The 21,602-nt window shown below is 35.2% G+C and overlaps 4 protein-coding genes across 8 annotated transcripts; 3 read left to right on the forward strand and 1 right to left on the reverse strand.

The window, feature by feature from the left end:
- Window positions 1–297: 297 nt before the first annotated feature.
- LOC129290892 (uncharacterized) lies at window positions 298–4,222 on the reverse strand. Its single transcript, XM_054927958.1, has 7 exons — window positions 4,050–4,222; window positions 3,714–3,958; window positions 2,313–2,387; window positions 1,244–1,384; window positions 907–1,017; window positions 460–845; window positions 298–357 (listed from the first exon to the last, which is right to left on the reverse strand). Exons 1-7 carry the CDS (start codon window positions 4,220–4,222, stop codon window positions 298–300), a joined length of 1,191 nt encoding a protein of 396 aa, XP_054783933.1.
- A 5,543-nt stretch (window positions 4,223–9,765) lies between these two features.
- Window positions 9,766–14,308, forward strand: LOC129290962 (transcription termination factor MTERF5, chloroplastic). 5 transcript variants are annotated; one of them, XM_054928029.1, is made up of 6 exons: window positions 9,771–9,909; window positions 10,021–10,132; window positions 11,265–11,574; window positions 12,523–12,572; window positions 12,666–12,860; window positions 12,950–14,308. In XM_054928029.1, the coding sequence occupies exons 3-6, from the start codon at window positions 11,507–11,509 to the stop codon at window positions 14,074–14,076; spliced, it is 1,440 nt and encodes a 479-aa protein (XP_054784004.1). In that variant the 5' UTR covers window positions 9,771–9,909; window positions 10,021–10,132; window positions 11,265–11,506; the 3' UTR covers window positions 14,077–14,308. The 5 variants fall into 5 exon arrangements, with proteins under 5 accessions (XP_054784002.1, XP_054784004.1, XP_054784001.1 ...); XM_054928027.1 differs by lacking the exon at window positions 10,021–10,132 and having other exon boundaries at window positions 9,766–9,909; XM_054928028.1 differs by lacking the exon at window positions 10,021–10,132 and having other exon boundaries at window positions 9,802–9,909; window positions 11,158–11,574.
- Window positions 14,309–14,457: 149 nt separating this feature from the next.
- Window positions 14,458–17,531, forward strand: LOC129290965 ((+)-neomenthol dehydrogenase-like). The gene is made up of 5 exons (XM_054928033.1): window positions 14,458–15,403; window positions 15,535–15,781; window positions 16,407–16,466; window positions 16,786–16,965; window positions 17,062–17,531. Exons 1-5 carry the CDS (start codon window positions 15,381–15,383, stop codon window positions 17,437–17,439), a joined length of 888 nt encoding a protein of 295 aa, XP_054784008.1. The 5' UTR covers window positions 14,458–15,380; the 3' UTR covers window positions 17,440–17,531.
- Window positions 17,532–18,584: 1,053 nt separating this feature from the next.
- On the forward strand, window positions 18,585–20,870 carry LOC129290964 ((+)-neomenthol dehydrogenase-like). Its single transcript, XM_054928032.1, has 5 exons — window positions 18,585–18,770; window positions 18,864–19,113; window positions 19,665–19,733; window positions 19,989–20,168; window positions 20,368–20,870. Exons 1-5 carry the CDS (start codon window positions 18,751–18,753, stop codon window positions 20,743–20,745), a joined length of 897 nt encoding a protein of 298 aa, XP_054784007.1. The 5' UTR covers window positions 18,585–18,750; the 3' UTR covers window positions 20,746–20,870.
- Window positions 20,871–21,602: the final 732 nt, after the last annotated feature.

Genomic DNA, 21,602 nt, shown 5'->3' on the forward strand with positions numbered 1-21,602 from the left:
ATTCAGTTTAACAGATAATTTATCAATTTAACTCAAATCTCAAAAAAAAAAGAATAGCAAAATTCAAATTTTTAAAATTGAATTTCATGCCAAATCAACTAAAATATTGTCCTGCCGGCTCATCTTTAAGTCTTGAGTGGCCGGAATTCTCGACCACTCCGCCGGGCACATTGGCTGTTGTGGCGAAGGCCACCCAGGCAACTAGTGTGGCCATTACCGAGCATGATTAATTCTGAGGTTTTGTTCAGCCACCCGGAGGCGGTTTTCACTAGATCCTTGTGAGTTATGGTGAACACATCATCTGGGTTTCAGGTTGTATCGGTCTAAGAAACCAGGCTGCATCGGCTCCTTCACAAACTGCATTAAGCTCGTCAGATCAGATATATGTCGTACAAAAAAAAAAAAAAAACTAATTTATATGCCCGTGCGTTCGTCTGTGTCCATATTCTTGTTAATTACCTTGTACCACTTGAGTTCCCATTGCATTTGAAGAGCTTGACCGGGAATGAGCCAAGGCTTGTGGTCACGGAGTGTGGCTGCCAGGCGCAACGCACTGTTTCCATATCCGTGTCCACTTGATGGAATAGGCTTTCTTTGTAAATATTCTTCTTCAGCAAGAACTGGTACACGTGAGGTTGCCTGTATTCTACAACCAATAACACTGTACATGTTCTTCTTATCTTCATTCAGATCGTGAATAGCCCCCGGAAACAACTCTACAATCTTCTCTATTATTTCCATCACACCATTCTTTGCCGCCACTAACATTGCAGTATCCGTCCCCCTCCTTTTCTTCTCATGTTCCGCACAATTGTATGTCAAACACGTAATAATACTAATAGTTACTGAAATTAATCTTCAAATGCTAGTTACAGCACATAGTTAGATAATAATGATGATCTTTACTCTTGGTATTTGTAGTTGTAGGTTCGACTGATGTGGCAAGGGTCTGTGACCACGTCGTATTCCCATCATACACGTACTCGTACTCGTTGGGGCTGTTCCCATCATCCTCGTCTTCATACAAGGAAGCGCAACGAAGAAGTTGTTCGACTATTTGAACAGGCCATGCAGGGGTCTCCTCTTTTCGATATATCTTCCTCAATTGGTCAGATCCTGTGGTAAATTCAATATATATATATATATATATATATATAATAAGCATATATAAATTACAAGTGTCGTGTGCCTCATCATAAGCACGCACGCACACACACACACACACACACACACACACACACACCTTTCCCCAGAATAATCAGAAACTCCAGATAAAAGAACTTGATCAAATGGCGACAGGTTTTGTAATTAGCGGGAAATAGTGAGTTTGCCTGAGCTCCCGCTTCAGGATCTTCCGCATTTGCTTCAACAGGTTTGCGCACTACTGAAAATACGAAACACAATAATCTAAGTCGAAATTGCATCTGCCAACAAGTTCTTTGCAAGGGCATCCAACGAAAGATTTTATATTGTTTAAATACACACTCATCAGTTAATATATTATTCAAAAATACAATGTGTTATTTTTTTAATTATTATATAATACAAAATATATGAAAAATGTTTATTATATTATGTTTCATAAATATTTTTAATTTAAATTAATTTAAAGTGAATGTAATTGAAATCTTAAATAATTTATATTTTATTTAAAATTTTCTTAGAATATATATATATATATATATTTATAAATATTATAAATTTAGGTATTATTTAAAATATACATTTTAACTAGTTAACATTTTTAAAATTTAAATCTTTTTATTATCAATTAATTATTAATAATTTTAAAGTTACTATTAATGCTAGTAAAGTTTTAATATTAAATTATTTTTATCATATTAAAAAAATTTAGGAGTAACATGTGATAAAGGATAAAAAAAGTAATTATTTTTATGGGTGAGGAACAAAATTCCCTCCCTAATATTAGAGAGAGATTTTATCCCTTACTAATTCCTCGCTCATTTTAGAAAGGAAATAAATCTCTTGTTAATTTTCTATGCTAAATGTGGTTTTTAGGGACGTTAAAAGTGTTTCTTGTTAATTTCTCATTTTTAGTTAGGAATACAATGGCCTTGCTAATATTGTACTGGGCGATCTCAAATTGCAACTTTTCATTAAATATCTCCCTAATTTAATCTTTTTGAGAGGAATAAAAAATTTGTCTCTAAATTCTCTCTAAATCGCATTTTTGTAGCAGGCCGGTCTAAGATTAATTAGAATGTGAATTTATTACCAAGAGCGGCGATCGCTTTTCTTGTTAGCCGGAAAGCATATTGTAGTTATGAGGACAATCATGGCATGGCTATCACTGTGCATGGGTGCAGCAGGGCATGTCTGTAGTTCGCCCTCTGGATTTTCTTCCTGAAGCTCCTCAACATATATACCTTCAAGACAAACAGACAGACACATAGAGATGGCATGCGTATATTGTTAAGGGTTCAAGCTAGGGCAAATTTACACTGAAATTTTTTCGTTAAATGCGCTTGGTATTCTAAGCTTTTTGTTATAATAATGCCTTCCTTCCTTTTAAAAGGAGTGCAATTTTACCCCATTGTTAACCCATATGCATGTTGACCATTAAAGGAACAATGTTGACCAATAAAATCCCGTGTGGCAAGATATATTTGCTGAGAGGGACACAAGATGGGATCCACATGGATTTTATTTCTTTGTTCCTCTAAATTCAAACAATATTCAGAAGACCAAATCAATAAGCCTCACAATCATTAGCAATGCTGAACTTTTTTCACAATCTCCAGCCTCATCTCCTCTTTCACTTCTTTAATTACACATTCCTTCAAGCTCTTTCTTGAACCCAGAAAAAAGAAAATTTCAAAATTCCCAAGAAACAAACAGGTATGGTCATCGAGAAGAAGAGAGAAGGGGAATGAGAGTAACCAAACTCCAGGTGGCCACCGGGCAAAGTGAAGGTAGAGTTGTCAACGGAGGAGAGACGCCGACCTAGGGGTACACAAATCTTCTCTTCAGAAAGAACAGTGCCATGATGCCCACCCTCGGCACCGGCACTGCCGCGTCAAAGCAAAAGGATGAGGGACCCCATTGTTAGTCGATGCTAGTGAGAGTAAGGACTGAGGAGTGAGGAGTAGGGGAAGCAGGAGAATTTGGACGAAGAAGGAGGGAAAGATGAAAATAAGAGAGAGTCGTGTGAACGGGGAAGATGACACGTGGGGTCTAGTCACATGCTTAACTTGCCACATGTAAATCTGATAGTCAAACCAAGGATTTTAACAGTCAACGTTGCTTTAATTTGGGTTAGAACAGACATTGCACACATTTTAAAAGTTAAAGGTAATATTGTTCTAATAAAAAGTTTAAGATACTAAGTGTACCTAATGAAAAAGTTTAAGGTAAATTTATATTTTAACCCTATTATTAATTGACATAATCAAATAGGCTTTTTTCCTTAATTAACTACCCATGCATGACATGATACTTTTTAAATGGTTACATACAGCGATAAATGATGGCTTCCATCCGTCCGACGCGGCTTCCGCTTCTGAAAGCAAATGCAGAGGAGATAACCCTTCCTCGTTAACCTAACTCGCCAGCTCTTCATACAGATGAATGATTTGAAACGCAAGATCCATATATATATGTATAGATGTCATAATAGAATTGATTTTTATAAACAACATATATAATAGCTGCGTGGAAGGAGTGGCGAATTATGAAGGAATATACGTACGTACCAAAGTAGTCACCGTTGATTGCAGAGTGAAGGATAGTGTCACCATTATTCCCTCTACAATTATTGTAACAGGGGGCGGCGGTTCTGATTGGGTTTCGGATGAAATGGAGGCGGAGAAAAGCTTGTTTTCCGCCATGGAGAGCGGCCAAGAAGAGAGGCTTCTCGCCGTCATCGTTACGATCGTCCACCGAGGTAGGCTCGACGCTGGCAATGATGTGACACGTGGGGTGGCATTCCCCATTGAAGCTGCTAAATGCAATGCAGTGTTGTTTCTATTATTGTGAGTTCGCAGAGAACCTATATACTTTTGAGAGATGACGTCCACCATCTGCCTCACCACGTCCTCCTTGCCATCTGAGGCTGCAATGTGCAACGCGTTGTGTTTCCTGAGCGAGTAATTCTGGTCCCGTGAAGCCTCGCGTCTTTCTTGTACATTTCAATGACCTTCCGCCATTCCCTTTTCATGGCACACCAGAATAGTTCCTTCTTCTTGTTCTCGTCGTTCTCCATATATTGCTATAGCTAGTTTGTTCCGTTACTATTCCATCACCGTGATTAGCTTTGCTTGGGATCCATCCTTTAAATACTCACTCATGACCAGCAAGAGATTGACCGTCACTTCATCATTCTCCACAGTTTTTCTTGGTTTCGAGTTCTTCCCCCAACAGATCATGGCGCCGGTGAATAATCCAACTCGTACAAAATATCAAAGCACAAGAATATATATTACAAGTGTTTCTAATGATTGCAAGTATATGTGTATACATAGATCATATAAACCCGCATGTCAACAGGTTTCAGACAAGCTAAGTATACGTATAATAGATCCCATGTAAGCAATACCACCTTTTCCATTTCACTTGCTAGCCGTTTCATTCAAGTTATCAAATTGGAATATAAATTGGATAGTTATAATTAAGTGATTAAAAAAGCAGATTGTTACGTAACTATTTGTGTTTATTATGTGTCACAAAAGCCACTGTGGGACATCCGGGAGTAGCATCTTTATATGCGTGTTTGTTTAAGTTATCCGTACTGAGAGGGGAACAATCGTGGAATACAAGAGTGAAAAAAGTGAGAGGGAATAAATTAAAGGAAGGACATGTGGCACATGGAATTGGAAAGTACAGAGGCCTCCTTTTGGTTTGGGACTTGGCATGCAGTTTAATTAGTAATTGAAGTGTTGTTAGTTGCGTATTTAAGCACATGCTACGCTAATCACAGTCCGTATATGCTTCATTGCTTTGTTTTACCTTTCCTAATTGGGAACAGCCTTTTAACTGTCATCACCATCTTTTATTTAATTCAGAGTTGAGACACAACCTTTACTCTTTTGGCAAAACACGCTTAATCAATTGTGTTACACGCCTCTGGGTATCCTCCATCCAATTTGAAGTTTAATGGGAGAATGACCTTTTCCTTAGCTTATAATTAGGTAAATTAAAATTTGAAAACATCTAAAATATACAAGTCTAATTAAAAATTAAAATAGTATAAACATAAAGGAAACTGATGCATGAAGAAATTAATAAGATATATACATGGTTTATAATGCACGATATTTGCTACAGATGAGTATGAATATATAAATGTGATCCAGCTTTTAATCTTATTAATCCAGAAAAACGGGAAAGAGGGGGGGGCGTTCGGCATTTGTGCTTTTAATGCCGACAAAGATGGTAATTAAATCAAAGTCGTCACTTGAATAATAATTGAATTTTTTTCAAAAATAATTGAATTGAAAGCTATCGGTGTTATAGTGGGGTCGATATTTGTAAAATTAAAAACTAAGCCACCAATCACTCTTGTGTAAGGGTGATTAAAAGTAAATACAGGTGTGGGGATGATCTGGTTCTTCAAGTTGATTGCTCTTGTCCGGGATCTAGATTTTGGAATGGCCTCAAACAGTCTGGTGACTTTGGTTTCTGGACTGGAACGAGCAACAAGACCAACTGAGCAAGAGGTCCAGGTGTGGCCCAATATACCATTAGGGTCAATTTTGAGTCTATCTATAGGTCCAAGTGTCATCCATCCTTTTTAACCCCAGTTGAGACACGAATTATCAATTCACCCATAATCAATCTTTATTAAATTTTTGGAATATTATACTGTTTATGTGCGCCTCTATTGGGCTCCTTGGAGCAAGATCCTAGTTAAGAGTGATTTACTTTGAAATTTACCTAAATAGCTGTTATGTTTTAGCTAGGGGTGTTAATGTTAAGTCTCTCATCTTTTAGTGGACTTTCTCTAGCGTTGTCAGCCACTTCATGATTATCCTCCCTAAATTGCTTTGGGTTCTCGGAGGAGGAGTTCATAATGTTGCTATTTCCTCCCCTGGCCATCTCTTCTTGTATCATCCCTCACCCCTTCTGATTCCCCTCCTCTTTATTTCTCCTTTCCTGCATAGCTTCCTGGTGCTTGGTAGGAAGTTCCTGCCGACTACATTTATCCAAGCAAGCGCCTCTATAGTTTCTCACAATAAAAACAAATAAGATGAAGCCCCTCATATTCAATAAAATATTTATTTCCAAAAATTTTGACAAAGAATTTCAACCTCTTCTATAGATCAAGTTCAATGCCAATTCTAGCAAACCTACCTCTTTCACTTGTATGAGTGATCATATCAATTTTCAGAGTCAACCCAATGCTAGAACCTATATATCTTCTTCAACGCAGCCGCATTGGAAAATTCAAACTATAATAATGGAATCTTAACCCACTTTGCAATCTTCTTTTGATATTCATCATTCAAAAGATCAGAATTTAATCTCCATTTTTAAATTATCAAATGATGATCACCAGTTGTTTATAGACCTTTTTAATAAATATAGTTCATGCCTTCTTTAGTTTCAAATAAGACTACAAAAAACCATTATCTACATCTCTAGTCTTAAATTGCTTTGATATATTCCACAAATTCACCAAACTTCTCTTCATGACCCAAAGAGGAATATTTTTGCCCAACAATTTTATAATAAGTGAGTTTCTCCATGGTGCACACCACAAGTCATATTCCTCTTGAAAGATCTCCACTGCCACACAGTCTTCATCATATTCGAGTCTTCCTCCAGAGCCTGACTCTGAGACTTACCATTAAAATTTGTAAAAAAGCATTTCAAACCATCAATGTAGTCTTTCCAAGTATCATCAAACACACAACTGTCCTTGATATCTTTTGATCCAGTCTCCATATTCAAACCTAGTAATTTATCTTTGAAAGAAAAATCATTCTCCAAACTACTAGGTACAGTCTTTGCCGTCATTCTCAACCCTCACTGTCTCCTTCCTTCTCCTATATAACAACTCCACCACCAATACTCTTGGACTTGCTCATCGCCTTAAATAGTGGCAGAACCAGCCCTTGAATTCCCGGGGGGGGGGGAGAAGTTTTTTTAGATCAATATATATATATATATATATGTTATTAATATTAATTTTTTACAACTTTAAAAACTAAATAAAAATGATAATAAAATCAAAATTTAAAGCGCATATATACAGTGTATTTTTAATAAAATCATATGATTTTTGACTCATCATTTAATCTATAACTCTTTCTTATATTTAATATTTTTAATTTAAAATCCAATTATTCTTATTTTATTGAAAAAATAAATTAAATATAAATTTAATACCTATATTTTTTTCAACAATAAATTATGTAAAATTATGTACCACCAGATATTGATGATTTGTAGAGAATAGTATAAATATTCAAGTTTTATTAACAAGTTAAATCAATATATATAAGATATAAATTTAAAAAATATTTGGCATAGATAGAATAATCTTAATTAATATTTTTAGTAAATTAAATTAAAAAGTATATATCAATGCAAATGCTCAATTTTTATAATAATTTATATGTGTTTTTTGAAATGATTTACTTGAAAGAAAAAAGAATGTATAACTACTAATATATAGAAAGGGGAACCAAAGGAGAAATTGACGGGATGAAGGCTTCAGCATTAATAGCATTTCATATAAATACATACAGACACAATAATATGCGCAGGCGCATAAAGGTTGAGGGGGGGCCCTCACAATAAACGTAGGTCCACCCTTAGTTCTAAAAGTCTTTTAATTGTCATTAAATATGTCTTATAATAAAAATTTTTTAATTTTATTCCTATTAAAATTAAAAAAAAAAAGAAATGTATACAACATACAATGTGATATAAAATTAAATTTATAACAATGATAAAATTAGAAAATTGTAATAAATAATTCTCAATGTGCCTTATATAAGCTCCAAATTTTTTCCTAAAGTGTGCCCTATAACAGGGATAAAGAAGTAATTTTATTTTTTTGGGGTAACATACTCTTTTCTTTTGTTAGCAAATACACTCTAAGTGAAAGTCTTGTTGTCCACCTGTACTAGTCATCTAGTTAACTTGGACCTTTATATACACTCTTTTTATCCTTAATGTTATTTGGTATTTATATAAAAAGAAGAGTCTTGTTGTCGTGGCAGGGATCGCTCCCTTCCATGCAGGATCCTCTCGTGCGAGTCCTTCACACACAGCCTGTATCCGTGTATCGTTCATTGGTTCTCCTTCTCTCCAGTGTATCTTATCTTATCCAATTTGTCATATCCAATAATTCAATAAATTTTTCCATGAGTTGAATAAGTAGTGACATCATATTTAATTATTAATCTGGAACGTGTCCAATGTAATAGGCACACCTATCCCAACAAGCCCAATAAATCAGAGCTACCTCATAAAAAAAAAAAAGAAGTTTAACCGTGAATATCTTCTTTCAGTTCACACGCCCACATACTCTCTTTGATTTTTAACGTAAAGAAAAATTTGACCGATTAACATTTTTTTTCTAATTTTATTTCTTATCTATTTTTATCCCTTGATTCCAAAACAATAATTTATATGATTGGCAAATATAAATGAAGGTAAAATTGAAAAATTAGATATTATTATTTATTAAAAAACTGTATATTTTTTATTGATTAAGGAACGACTAGCGAGGGTGTATGCATGCATATATTGCAATCGATTTTTTTAAACATTGATTATCTCGTACCTTCCTACATGGATAGGGCTGGATTTGGCTTGGTTAGAATGAATGAGGGCTGGCTGGCTTGGCAGGGGCAATGGCTTTGGTTGCACTTGTAGCTCAAAATCGAGTCCAACGGGGTTGTTGCAGAAATAAACTTACTGTTGGAAGTGAGAGACAATCAATGGCTGCCAATGTTTTCAGACTTGAATTGGCCAGAATTGTTGAAATAGTTGGACCATCACTTGCTGAAGAAAGCGATTTAGTTCAATTATTTACCTTATTTAAGAGGTTGGCCAACCTTAAATCAAGTGATTTTTAAACATCTAGAAAAAAGATTGAAACCGAAAGCAAGTTTTTAGGGGTCAAAAGCGAGTTTTAGATGGGGCAAAATTAATATTTTAAAAATTTAAACCCTTCATTCTTACTTTTGAGACAATCAATCACATCTCTCACTTGAAAAACAAGTTCAAGTTTAGTGTTATCATGATGATGACCATTCAAACAATTTAATCTAGATAATTTAAAATTTAAATTATTAATTTTTATTTTTATTTTATATTTATTAAAATAAAAATTATAAAAAATTGTTTATTACTAATGGGACAATTTAAATTTAATCTAGATTATTCAAACTTAATATTTAAATTTTTTATAATTTTATAAATTCACTGTTGAAATAATTCAAATTTAAAAATTTTAATTTATGTTTTTTTAAAAATATATTTTCTAAAATTACCCATTAAAATATTATCTTTAGTTTAAATATTATATTTATAAAAATAAATTTTTAAAAAATAATATTAAATTTAAACTATTCAATGATTAATTTATAAAAAGTAAAAAAAAAATTAATATTATATTGAATCATCTAAATTAAAATTTTATTATAAAAACTATTTATTAATTAAAATTTATAAATTTTTATTTTAATTATATAAATAAAATTACATAGGAACTTTAAATTTTTATAAATTATAAATTTTTATTTTAATCTGGACGGCCAGCACGGAAGATGGACCCACTCGCACTCTCGCTTCTCAGTCTTCACTCTTCTTACATCCCAGTCTGGCTTCTCAGTTCTCACCCTCAGGCTGCTATTGGAACGGAGTCGGACGGCGTCGATTGGCTCGGTCTTCTTCTTCATTCCTCGTCTTCTTCCTCGATCGGCCTTATCTTGCCCGGTGGGATTTCACTCGCATTTATATCTCTCCCTAAATTAGCCTAATCTCTGTAGTCCTACTTCTTGCTTTATTCAAATGGGACCTTACTTCTTGGGCTTTTCTTCATATAAGGACTTGCTTGGTTTGGTTCAGTGAGGAGGAGGCCAAAAAGAAAATATTCTCTGTTTCTACTACCACGTATACTTGTTTTGGTGCCCTGATTTCCGAAGAGCTTTCTTAAAAGGTTAAATGTAACCGTTTTCCTTTGTTATATTAAAATGGAGGCTTTTTCTTCTTCATCCTTTATTTCTGTTGGTGTTTATGTCTTGCTTCACGAAAATAGTTTATCCCAGCTGTACCTGAGTTATCAAAGTCTTAAAGTGAATACTCTTTTTATGCTTCAATGAAGAGGTAGTTCCTTCGAGTTTGGTGCTTTAATTCCTAGGTCTATTTTATGAAATCTTGATTTCATTCAATAATTGAAACAACACCCTTCTATTATTGGTGACGAGGAATTGTCCTTCTTCTGTGTCATTGTTAATGTTTGATTCATAAAGCTTAACATGTTCATCTTATTACAATTCGAGATAAATATTGTGCAGGGGAATTATAATGATGTTTAATGGGCAAAAGTTTGTTCTACGTTAAGTTATACTGTAACTTATGGAGGACATAATATGTTCTACATGGATCCATGGCTATTTCAATTTTTACATCTGCCGCTACAACCAGATGACTTTGACATTTGGCAGGATACTTTGCTTGAACTATGCTTTAAAATGTTCATGTAGGTATAAAACTCTCAGTAGTGGTGCATGCAACAGAACCAAGAACCGGCTTAATAGTGTCCTGCTTCTATTTATAATTATGGTTGACTTCTGTCTGTACTGGTTTTAGTTGGTTCGCTGGGACTTCTTACTTACATTATTCTGAAGAAGGTCGCAGAAGTTATTGCTGCTATGAAATGCAGATTTTTTTTTTCTATTTTTTCAACCTTTGAAACATCATTTAGATATTAGTTATTGCTGCTATATTCTCTTCTTTGATTAACTTTCTGTTTCTGTCTACTTTTGATTTATATTACTGTGTTTGTGGATTTTGTATTGTTGTACTTGTGAACTTGTGGTGTTGTTCTATTAATGACTTGATTAGAATATGTTGTGGTGCTTTTGTTGTATTAATGACTTGTGACGTTGTTGTATTGTTGTATTTTATTTCTTATATATGTAGTTATATATATATATATATTATTTTTTATTTAATTATTAGGTTACCCATTCAACTGTTGATCCAACTGGTTAAACCATGAGACCTATGACCTCTTGACATTTGCGGTTCATTGTTTGGTCCCGGTTTTAAAACATTGGTGGCCGCAGCCCACTATTTTGGCTACAGAGACTAGGGAAAGCCAGGGGTGACATCAGGGTGTTCAGTGCTGCTGCTGCAAGTCAGTGAAGTCACCACTGGCTGAGGCTTGGCGGAGAAGAGGGAATCGACACCAGAGGTGACTGCAGTGACAGAGATAATAGACTTCATAGTGCAAGAATTTTAAGATCCTTCCTCAAACATATTTCTTGGCTTCTTTAAGCTGAATCCTCTACTCGCTGAAGTGACCAATATGGTGATTCCTCATCTAAAAGGCCTTGCCCTGCATTCCTCTTGGATAAGAGTGTACACTAGCACGAGGTGATCTTTCTTTTCTTATTACTGCCAGCATCCATCCATGCCCTATAGATAGTTTGCTCCTTCATGTGTAATTTACTCCATTTCTTCTCTCCAATTGAGAAATTTAACAATGGGAAGCAAAATTATGGGCATAAATAGCCCAGGAGTAGCACTCTCTTTCTTTTGTTAGGGCCTGAGAGAGCCTTCGATACTAGAGAGATTCTCTAGTCTTCTTCATTTGATTTTGAGATGAAATGTATAGGGGGAATTCACATCACCTTTCTGCCCTAACCATGGGTCTTTTCACTTCTATACTACTTTATTCAATTCTATTTGGAGTAACCCTACCATTTCACATCTCTCTGTCTCTTCTTTATAATCTAAATAATAAACTTGTGTATTGAGAATGGGTTAAGCTGCTGTAAATTTATCCCTGAAATTTACCGAGCTCTTAAAAATCCAAAGCACTGAACTAAAATGTTTAAAAGATTAGAAGCTCAATAAATGACATGATGACTATGTAAAGATAATAAAGCTACAGTTATAGAAAAGATCATAGTGAACATACTGGGAGAAAGCATTAGACGATGCTAAATTCATCTTAGGCACGTTCAGAGGTGATTAAGTTGCATTTATACCTCTTACAATCTCATGGATCAGGTCCTACAAATTGGTTCATGGTTAAAGGGGTATAAACTAATGCCAATCATAAGCACCTAAATAGAGGTTAAGATTCTGCTCTGCTGATATGGAATCTCATGTTGTGGAGTAAGACTTCATTATTTGTCAGTGTGGAACCATTGCTAAGTCCTAAATACTCAACAAACTGTGACTGAATGGCATGATTGTGCCATTATGCATCAAAGAAGCACAATGGAAGATGCATGGGCCATCTTTTTGCCTCTATCTTTTATTAATTTATCTGATTGTTGTGTTATGTTTAATTTATTTTTTGTTAATTTTCATCAGGACTCAACTTTGCAAGCCTGCCAAGGTTTTCTTTTGCCGGGCAAAAAGTGGTAAGCGTTTGTTTGCTGACTTTAAAATTTTGACGGAGGTTTGGTTTTAATGTATTAAGTAGAGTCCATTCACGATATTGATCTTTGGCACAGATGGGTCATTGAAGTCAATGCCTCCAACCCTGTTAGCAGCAGAAAAGGAAGAAGCAAAGGCTGTGTTAACTTTGTTTTTGAAGAAACAAGGCTTGAGTAATGCAGTTGCAGCAAGAACCATCAACAAGTCAGATATTTTCATTGATCACCTTGTATCAAAGATTCACTCTAAACATAAATCTCGGTACCTAGTAGGTTCGATTGCAACATTATTTAGTTTTTCTGTTTCATATCGTTTTATTTCCATTCAATCCTAAGAATCACAATCTCCTTGACATGAACAGGAAGAGAACTTACAACTCTTGAGATTAGAGATGCTTTGATTCCTTATCTTGAATCCCTTTTTGAAGAATATGGAGACATTTTGATGGATTTTGTGGAAAACTATCCAAACCCACCTGTCAAGGAAAAGCCTACGCCAATCTCTATCCCTAGTTCATTGGTGAAATCGAAGAAGACGAAAGCCATGTCTCGAGCAAGCGAGGTAGACCCAGCTGGCAAGCTTCGTCCTCATATTGTCTATCTATTGGAGTTTGGCATGAATATTGAGCAGATCAAGAGTATCACTCGAAGATTTCCTTCCTTTGCCTATTATAGCTTAGATGGAAAAATCAAACCAGTAGTTGAATTTCTTTTAGAACTTGGAGTTCCAAAAGAAGACATTCCCATCATTCTCACTAAAAGGCCTCAGTTGTGTGGTATCAGTCTCTCTGAGAATCTCAAACCTACCATGAAGTTCTTGGAAACCCTGGGTGTAGACAAGCAGCAATGGGCCAAGGTGATATACAGATTTCCAGCTCTTCTAACTTATAGCAAGCAAAAGGTGAAAACAAGTGTGGAGTTCCTCTATGAAATAGGTCTTTCAGAGGAGAACATAGGTAAAATCTTAACTCGCTTCCCCAATATTATCAGTTACAATGTGGAAGGCAAGCTACGACCAACAGCAAATTACTTTCGTTCCCTGGGAGTTGATGTTGGTATTCTTCTATTTCGATGTCCACAAAATTTTGGTCTTAGCATTGATGCTAATCTAAAGCCTGTGACGGGATTTTTCTTAGAGAAAGGATACACAGTACAGGAAGTTGGGACCATGATTTCAAGATATGGATCATTGTATACATTTAGCCTGGCAGATAATTTGATTCCAAAGTGGGAATTTTTTGTGACTATGGACTACCCCAAATCAGAGCTGGTTAAGTTCCCTCAGTTTTTTGGTTACAGTTTGGAAGAGAGGATTAAACGGAGATATGCTCTAATGAAAGAGTGCAGAGTGAAGTTGCTGCTAAACCAGCTTCTGTCTCTGTCAAATAGTGACTTTGAGGAGGCCTTGGAAAAGAAAATGAAGAAAATGCAGCTTGACCAGGATTCTAGTTCTAGTGCCGAACATGTTCAATCACATGAGGAAAAATGAAGGCTTGGAGCCTTGGACTGTGTTGTTTGTAGTGTTTTAGAATTAGAATAATAGATGCCTAACCTTGTGTATGTTTTACAGCATTATGCCTGGAACTTGGCTGATGATCCTGAATTTGAGCTGCATTGGTTGTAGCCTCATTTTCAAGTTTTGAATGCTAAAACCATTCTTCTAAAGTATATCAAATTGTTTCTATGTCCATACATTAAGTGATGGACTTATTGTGCTCCAACTGGTTTGAAAGTGTTTGGTTGTCTTGCTTAGATTATTTGGTTTCATGTTTTCTATTGGGTCGACCTTTTCTGCCATTATTGAGAGTTTATTGAGAAAATTTGAAGGTAATGCCAGCTAGTGAACAGTATCGTACATTTGGGAATTTGAGAGAGGGTAACATAAAATATGAAAATTGATTTCTGGTCCTTGTAGTTTACTTCAATTTGATATTTGGTCTCTGTTTTGTTTTGTTTTTTGTTTTAAATAAATTCCTCCCTACACTTCCCAAAAGTTAAACAGTCCCTATTATAGTATTATTCATTTATTTGTTTCCGTTGTAACTTGGACTGCCTCCGTCTAACATGGCTAGCTAACAAGAGTTGAAGTGTGGAGCCACAAGGGTGCCATGTACGTGATTTTAGTCTCTGCCTGTACGTGATTTAATTGCCTCTTTTTGCTCAAAATACTGCGAACGAGAAAGCAAAGAAGGCAAACTGCATTTTTCGTCCCACAAAACTTCAATTGGCTTCTAATTAATTTAATCCATGAACTCCTACTGAACTATGGCTTTACTGTCATTCATCGTCAAGTTGTTCCCAAAATAGTAAGCCCTGTTTTTGAAAATTGAAACACTTGAAGCAGAGTGGACGAATAAACGAAAATGGGTTTCAATGGAGCCAAATCGGCTAGGATGATATGAGTCCAAGAAGAAGCTGCTTGCCAAGCCTTCTTTTGTCCATGTATGTAGTGAATGACCTGTAATAACAGTGATAGAAATGGAATCACGTAGTCGGCTCTCTTTTTCATATGCATATAGATAATAAATTAATTCTCAGTTTTCATTTTCATCTATGACAGTTAGCTCTTTTTTATGCCTGTATCTTGAGATTGATGAAAACAGCTATATTATTTATTGGGATCAACGACCCGACCATTCTGCACCGATTTATGAAGGTATGCATGCTTTTATATATATGTATGTATGTATGCATGTATATTTCTTTGTATTTGGAAGAAAGAAAACAAGACCCTGGTCATAGAGTTCTGTCATTGCAAGTAAAAAGAGAGCTCGCGTCGTGATCAAGACATCAATGGAGGGAGAAAAAGAAATAAGGTATATTTTGTAAATAACTTTCCAAGTGTTATTGAATCTCACCACGCCAAATGGATCACCAAATACACATTTTGATGTGATTCGTCCTGGTTAACTTTGTGGTTGTGTGTGTGTGTGTGTGTGTGTTTCAGGTATGCGGTAGTGACAGGAGCTAACAAGGGGCTAGGGTTTGGGATATGCAAGAAGTTGGCAGCAAGAGGGGTGAAGGTGATGCTCACTGCAAGAGATGACAAGAGAGGGTTAGAAGCAGTTGAGAAGCTCAAAGAGTTTGGAGTGTCAGACTTTGTGGTGTTTCATCAGCTTGACGTCACCGACCCTTCAAGCATTGCTTCTTTGGCTCATTTCATCTCTACTGCCTTTGGCAAATTTGACATCCTGGTATCCAATGCGAATATATTCTGTAACTTTCAATTAACAGCTAACAAATGATTATGCAAATGTAACCAATGCTTTTTAACTGTCCCATACGTTTCACTTTTTCAAATGATTTTTTTGGCCAGGTATCTAATTAGATCCTCTCTTACATTGTAGTTTGTGAGTTGGAAGAAGGTGGACACAGTGGTCAACCGTAAGATTTACTACTGTGGATGTTTTTGAAAACAAGTTTCATTGAAGCAACATGAAATGTTTTTCAAACATGTAACATGCTTATCCTTTTCATGTTTCACGGACTAAATGATTGAAGGGTTCTGAGTTAATCAAAATGTTATGTCTGCTTATCTTTGCTTCAATCAATCCTATCAAAATTTTAAAACATATACATATATATATATATATATATATTATTAAAAGATGAAGTTTTTGCACTGTATAATGAACAGTGATTGGATAAAAGTTGAACAATTCGCACGGGTTAATTTTTTGTTAGATAAAATCTAAAACACTTCAGCATACCATCGCATTTAAACATTGTGAGTAATTGTAATTAGATATGAAACTAGTTGGAGTTTAGTGGGCAAATGATCAACCAACCTGAATTTGCCTCCATATCATGTTGGTGCAGGTGAACAATGCTGCTGTTGCTGGTGGCAAAATATCAGACCCTGATGCTTTCATAAAAAAGGTAATTAGCCTTAATTCTCCCACCCTCTACTTCAAGTACTCAAAATTTGATGTCTTGGCTTTTTGTTGAAATTAAGCTGACTTCCTCTTTAATCTATAATTCAAATTAGGTTGGGTTAGATGATATGGGTGTAAAGCTTTCTTAATCATAATTATGAACTCTAGACCTCGCTTAAGAAAAACAAGCATAACACCAGTTGAACCAACTGTTATTAGTACTATAAACTTGATATAATAAATGTAAATAGATTGCTCAGTCCAAATCACAAGTATCTGTGACAAGTGGAATGAATGTAGTAATTAATTAGAGGATGTTTCAGAGAAATGGTGCAGAGATTGACTGGAATGAAGTAGGGTTTCAAACTTATGAGATGGCTCAACAATGCATCCAAACTAACTTCCACGGCACACAAGGAACTGTGGAAGCTCTTCTTCCTCTTCTCCAATTGTCTTCTTCACCCACCATTCTCAATGTTTCCTCTCGAGCCGGCATGTTAAAGGTAACCATTTCCATGGATTCATTTTCTGTTAAAGTAGACTCACTTTATATAAAATGTTTGATAAATTCAAGTAATATAATCTTTTTCTCCTTTCAGAATATACAAAATGAGTGGGCTAGAGAAGTGTTAAGTGACATAAGAAGCCTGAACAAAGAAAAACTTGATGAAGTAATTGAGGAGTTTCTCGAAGATTTCAAAGAAGGGTCGCTGAAGATGAAAGGATGGCCCACTTTTGCTTCAGCTTACACAGTGTCAAAAGCTGCTGTAAATGCCTACACAAGATTACTAGCTACGAAGTTCCCTAATATTCACATAAATTGTGTGTGCCCTGGATTTGTGAAGACTGATATGACCAATAATGTTGGCACTTTAAGTGTTGATGAAGCTTCTGAAACTCCTGCAAATATAGCCCTTTCATCAGATGGTGGACCTTCTGGCCTCTTCTTTACTAAGGATGGTGTAATACCATTCTGATTAATTGGCTTTGTTGTTTAGTTTTAAATTGTTGCTGTAACCTGCACTTCTCCGTTCTGTACTAATTTATTTACTATGATTGATTTTTGTTTTGACCATGTGTAACATGCACTCCTTTGTTTTTTTTTTCCCCTAGTTTCCATTGGGTAATCATCTGGTGCATAGTCAGAGTGAAGAATGATTTTTTATGTGTTATTGGAACAAAGCCAGAGTCCAAAAGTTACCCAATTCTGCCTCTGTCCAAATGAAGAATCTGAAAACTATGAAAACCAACATTGTTAATAATAAATCATCCGTACCCTATAGCCAGAGGGTTTACAGAAATCGTATTTTCAGCACATGATCGCATGTTTAATAAAAAGAATTATTAATAATTATATACAAGAATAATATTCTTGTAATATTAAGATAGATATATATATATATATAATCAATTAAAAGAATGATTTCATTTTCAGCCAACTACTGGAAAAAAGAAATTCAAACTGGTTGAAATAATAAGTCGCCCGATTTTTCCCTTTTTTTTTTTAAACATTTGACTACTTTTATTGCAAAGTGATTGGCTCTGTGAAATGCTTAAACCAACTCAGAGACAAATTCACCAATTTTTGGGCTAAACCAATTAGTTTGGTCGAAAGCATTGCTTATTCATTCACATATGCACATCGGTTTCATTCCTCACCTTGTGTAAAACAGTTTTTCTACTCTTAACTAAACATTTTAGTTTGCATATTTTAATTTAGTTACCTTCATACTAAAATTATTTAAGATGTTTCATTATTCAAACTGTTCTTCAAATTCTCCTAAGTGATCCAATATAAAAGATTAGCTGTGTATACGTACATAGCTGGGAAAATAATTTAAGTGATTATCAGGTGCATAGTGAAAGTCAAGAATGATTTTTAATATGTTATGATCCAATCCAAAATTATCTTGCAATTTACGGCATGTGCTATGTATTAGTAGTCAAAGTCCAAAACATTATTAATAAGCATCACTAATCAATAATATTAATGATAATGATAACAACATTAGTTTAATGCCAAGCTGCAATTATTTGTATGCAATACGTACCAATAGCCAAAATCTTGAGGATCATTAATAAACATCACTAATGAATAATATTAATGATAATGATAATAACATTGATTTAATAGAAAGCTGAAATTTTTGGAAAATTTTGTACAATACTTGTCTTTCTATAAAGGATTGAAAGCCACAGCAGCAGGTTACAGCACCTAAATTCCTTTGTTCTTTCTCTTGTGAGCGACTGACTTCAATTTTCAAAGAGCTTGAGTTCTTCCTTTGACAATGGCAGAAGCAACAAAAAGGTCATCCTTTTTTGTCAACTTAGATTCAATTTTTTCTTTGTGATATTATGTTTCTTGTTTACAGCATAAAATTCTTTGACTGGTAATTTGCAGGTACGCAGTGGTCACAGGAGGAAACAAAGGGATAGGTTTTGGGATATGCAAGCAATTGGCTTCTGAAGGAATCACGGTCGTTTTAACAGCCAGAGATCCTAAGAAGGGCCTTGAAGCTGTTGAAAAATTAGGGTCAGATATTGGTGTATCAGGCCAAGTGATTTTTCATCAGCTCGATGTGGCTGATCCTACTAGTGTGTCATCCCTCGCAAATTTCATCAGAATCAACCTTGGAAAACTTGATATCCTGGTATGTTTGACTTTCAGATTCTTAATTTCTTCTGTTTTCTCCTCTTTTGTTCTTCGTTGATACCACCATAATTCCAAGCACGAAAGTCCCACACATATTCAAATTATTACATCATTATATATATATATATATATATATATATATTAATATATATAATGTTTCCAAGAGGCTCAGAAAGAGAACCTCATTAGATTCTAACAAACTCACAGAGCAAGAGTTACATGCACCAAGCAGCATTTGTGAAGGAGGGTCACATTCCCAGAACTAGAAGCTTGTTTATATAATGCGATGGCTAATTAAAAAGACATATCTTAAAGATGAACTTTCTGCCATCTGTTCTAGCGATATTTCCCATTATTATCAGTGTCTTGTTCAATCATAATGTTGGAATTGGAACTTCAGTATGTAGCTAGTTATCGTGGCATCAATCCCTCATTTCCAGTTCATTAGTGCATCATATTCCCGTTCTAATTTAGTTTATAATTCTTCTCACTCAATGGATCATCCCCAAATGAACTAGATGATGATAAATGTTTGAACCTTTTTGGCAGATCAATAATGCAGGAGTTCCTGGGGCACAAATTGACAAGGATGCTCTGGAAGCGTCAATGCCTGCTCTGGTATCTTTTCTAATTTATACCTGCTTGAGTACAATAGGGTTCAAGTTGCAAAGCTGAAGTCCATATTCAAGCCCACTTTGATTTACCCTCGGAATCATATAGATTTGTTTCTGTCATCATCTTACACCTAAAATGCAATTAACATTTTGAGTATTGACTCTAAAGGCCATTGGTTTTAGCAAATTTTGAATCATATTTGCACACATCCGGAGGAGTAAGAGGGTATGCAATTAACTTTCTTATTTTTTATTACAGGCAGAAGGGGCTGCTATTGATTTTAGTAAAGTCTTGACAGAAACTTATGAACTTGCAGAAGAATGTATCAGAACGAACTATTATGGTCCCAAAGAAATGTGTAAAGCATTGATTCCTCTTCTGGAGGTGTCAGACTCACCAAAGATTGTTAATGTTTGCTCCACATATGGGAAGTTGCAGGTAAGGATACTAACCAAATTCCAGTTTTGTAAACCTGTACAGAAGTATAGAAGCTAGGTTCTTCCAACAAGAGATTTTAAATGGCAAAAAATCACACGAACAACCCTAAGCTTGGAACAGTCAACAATCAAACCTTAAACCATTATCATATCCAGTATCAAATAGGCCCCTTAACCATTGATGGTCCACGCTAATGCAGTACATGCCTAGTGGGTGGCCTAAAGGAGTCCTAAGTGATGCCGAGAGCCTAACTGAAGAAAAATTGGAGGAGGTTGTGAGCCAATTCCTACCAGATTTTAAAGAGGGCACATTAGAAGCCAAAGGCTGGCCGGCTGGTTCATCCGCATATACAGTCTCCAAAGCTGCCTTGAATGCATATACAAGGATTCTGGCCAAGAAGTACCGATCTTTCTGCATAAATTCTGTCTGCCCAGGTCATGTGAAGACAGAATTCAGCCAACACACTGGTCCTTTGACAGCTGATGAAGGTGCTGAAAGTGCTGTGAGGTTGGCTCTGCTCCCTAATGGTAGTCATTCTGGCCTCTTCTTCAGTCGCAGTGACGTGACATCATTTTGATCTAAGCATAGACATTGCCAAAATAAAGTTTAAACTCTCTAATTCTCTATATCTAGTATTAATGTCCAGCACGTCTTTTTTGTAATACATCCATTTAATAAATAATACTGTTATTTGATGAGCTATGTTTACATGTCTTATAAGTTTGAACCTTCTCTTCATTAAATTCAGAGAAACAAAGAAGAGACCTGCTTTAGAGATGAGTTAAACGCAAGAGAACGAAGAGATACAATTTTCTCTTGCTAATTAACTCAACCTCTGTAAAATATATTACAGTTATTTGACGTGATCAGATTCAGCGATAACTACGTGTTTGTTGTTTATAACTTCAGTGCATGACCAGATTCCGAGTCCAAGAGATGTATATTTTCTTTCACAAGAAAAGGAAACTACACCTGACATGTTAGACAAGAAGAATGAAACTTAAGTGTTCTGCTATATTTTTTTCGGCTAATGCACAATATTCTCATGTTTTAGTCTAATTACCTTCTAAAATTAGTCCCCGTGTTTCACATTCAAACTGTACTTCGAATTCTCGGAAAGTGATCCAATAGGATTTTATGTGTGCAGACATAGTGTTTCAAAAGGTAATTATCTGGTTCATATATTGTCAAAGTAAATAACGACTTTTTATTTGCTGTCCATGATCAAGTCCAAATCAACCGTGAAACCTTTGGTTTGTAGCCTTGTGCTACGTAATATTAGTCAAAGTCCAAAAGATTATTCAATTCTGCATCTATCCAAATTAAGAATCTGGAAACTTAAACCCTTATCATTCCTGTACCACGCCAATACATTGAAATTTTGAAATAGTAAAAACTTAACTACTTGTATTCACGAGGGATATCGATAATCAA

Source organism: Prosopis cineraria, unplaced genomic scaffold (genome assembly GCF_029017545.1).
Source record: "Prosopis cineraria cultivar Desert tree isolate PC_DT_omini unplaced genomic scaffold, ASM2901754v1 PC13, whole genome shotgun sequence".
Classification (NCBI taxonomy): domain Eukaryota; kingdom Viridiplantae; phylum Streptophyta; class Magnoliopsida; order Fabales; family Fabaceae; genus Prosopis; species Prosopis cineraria.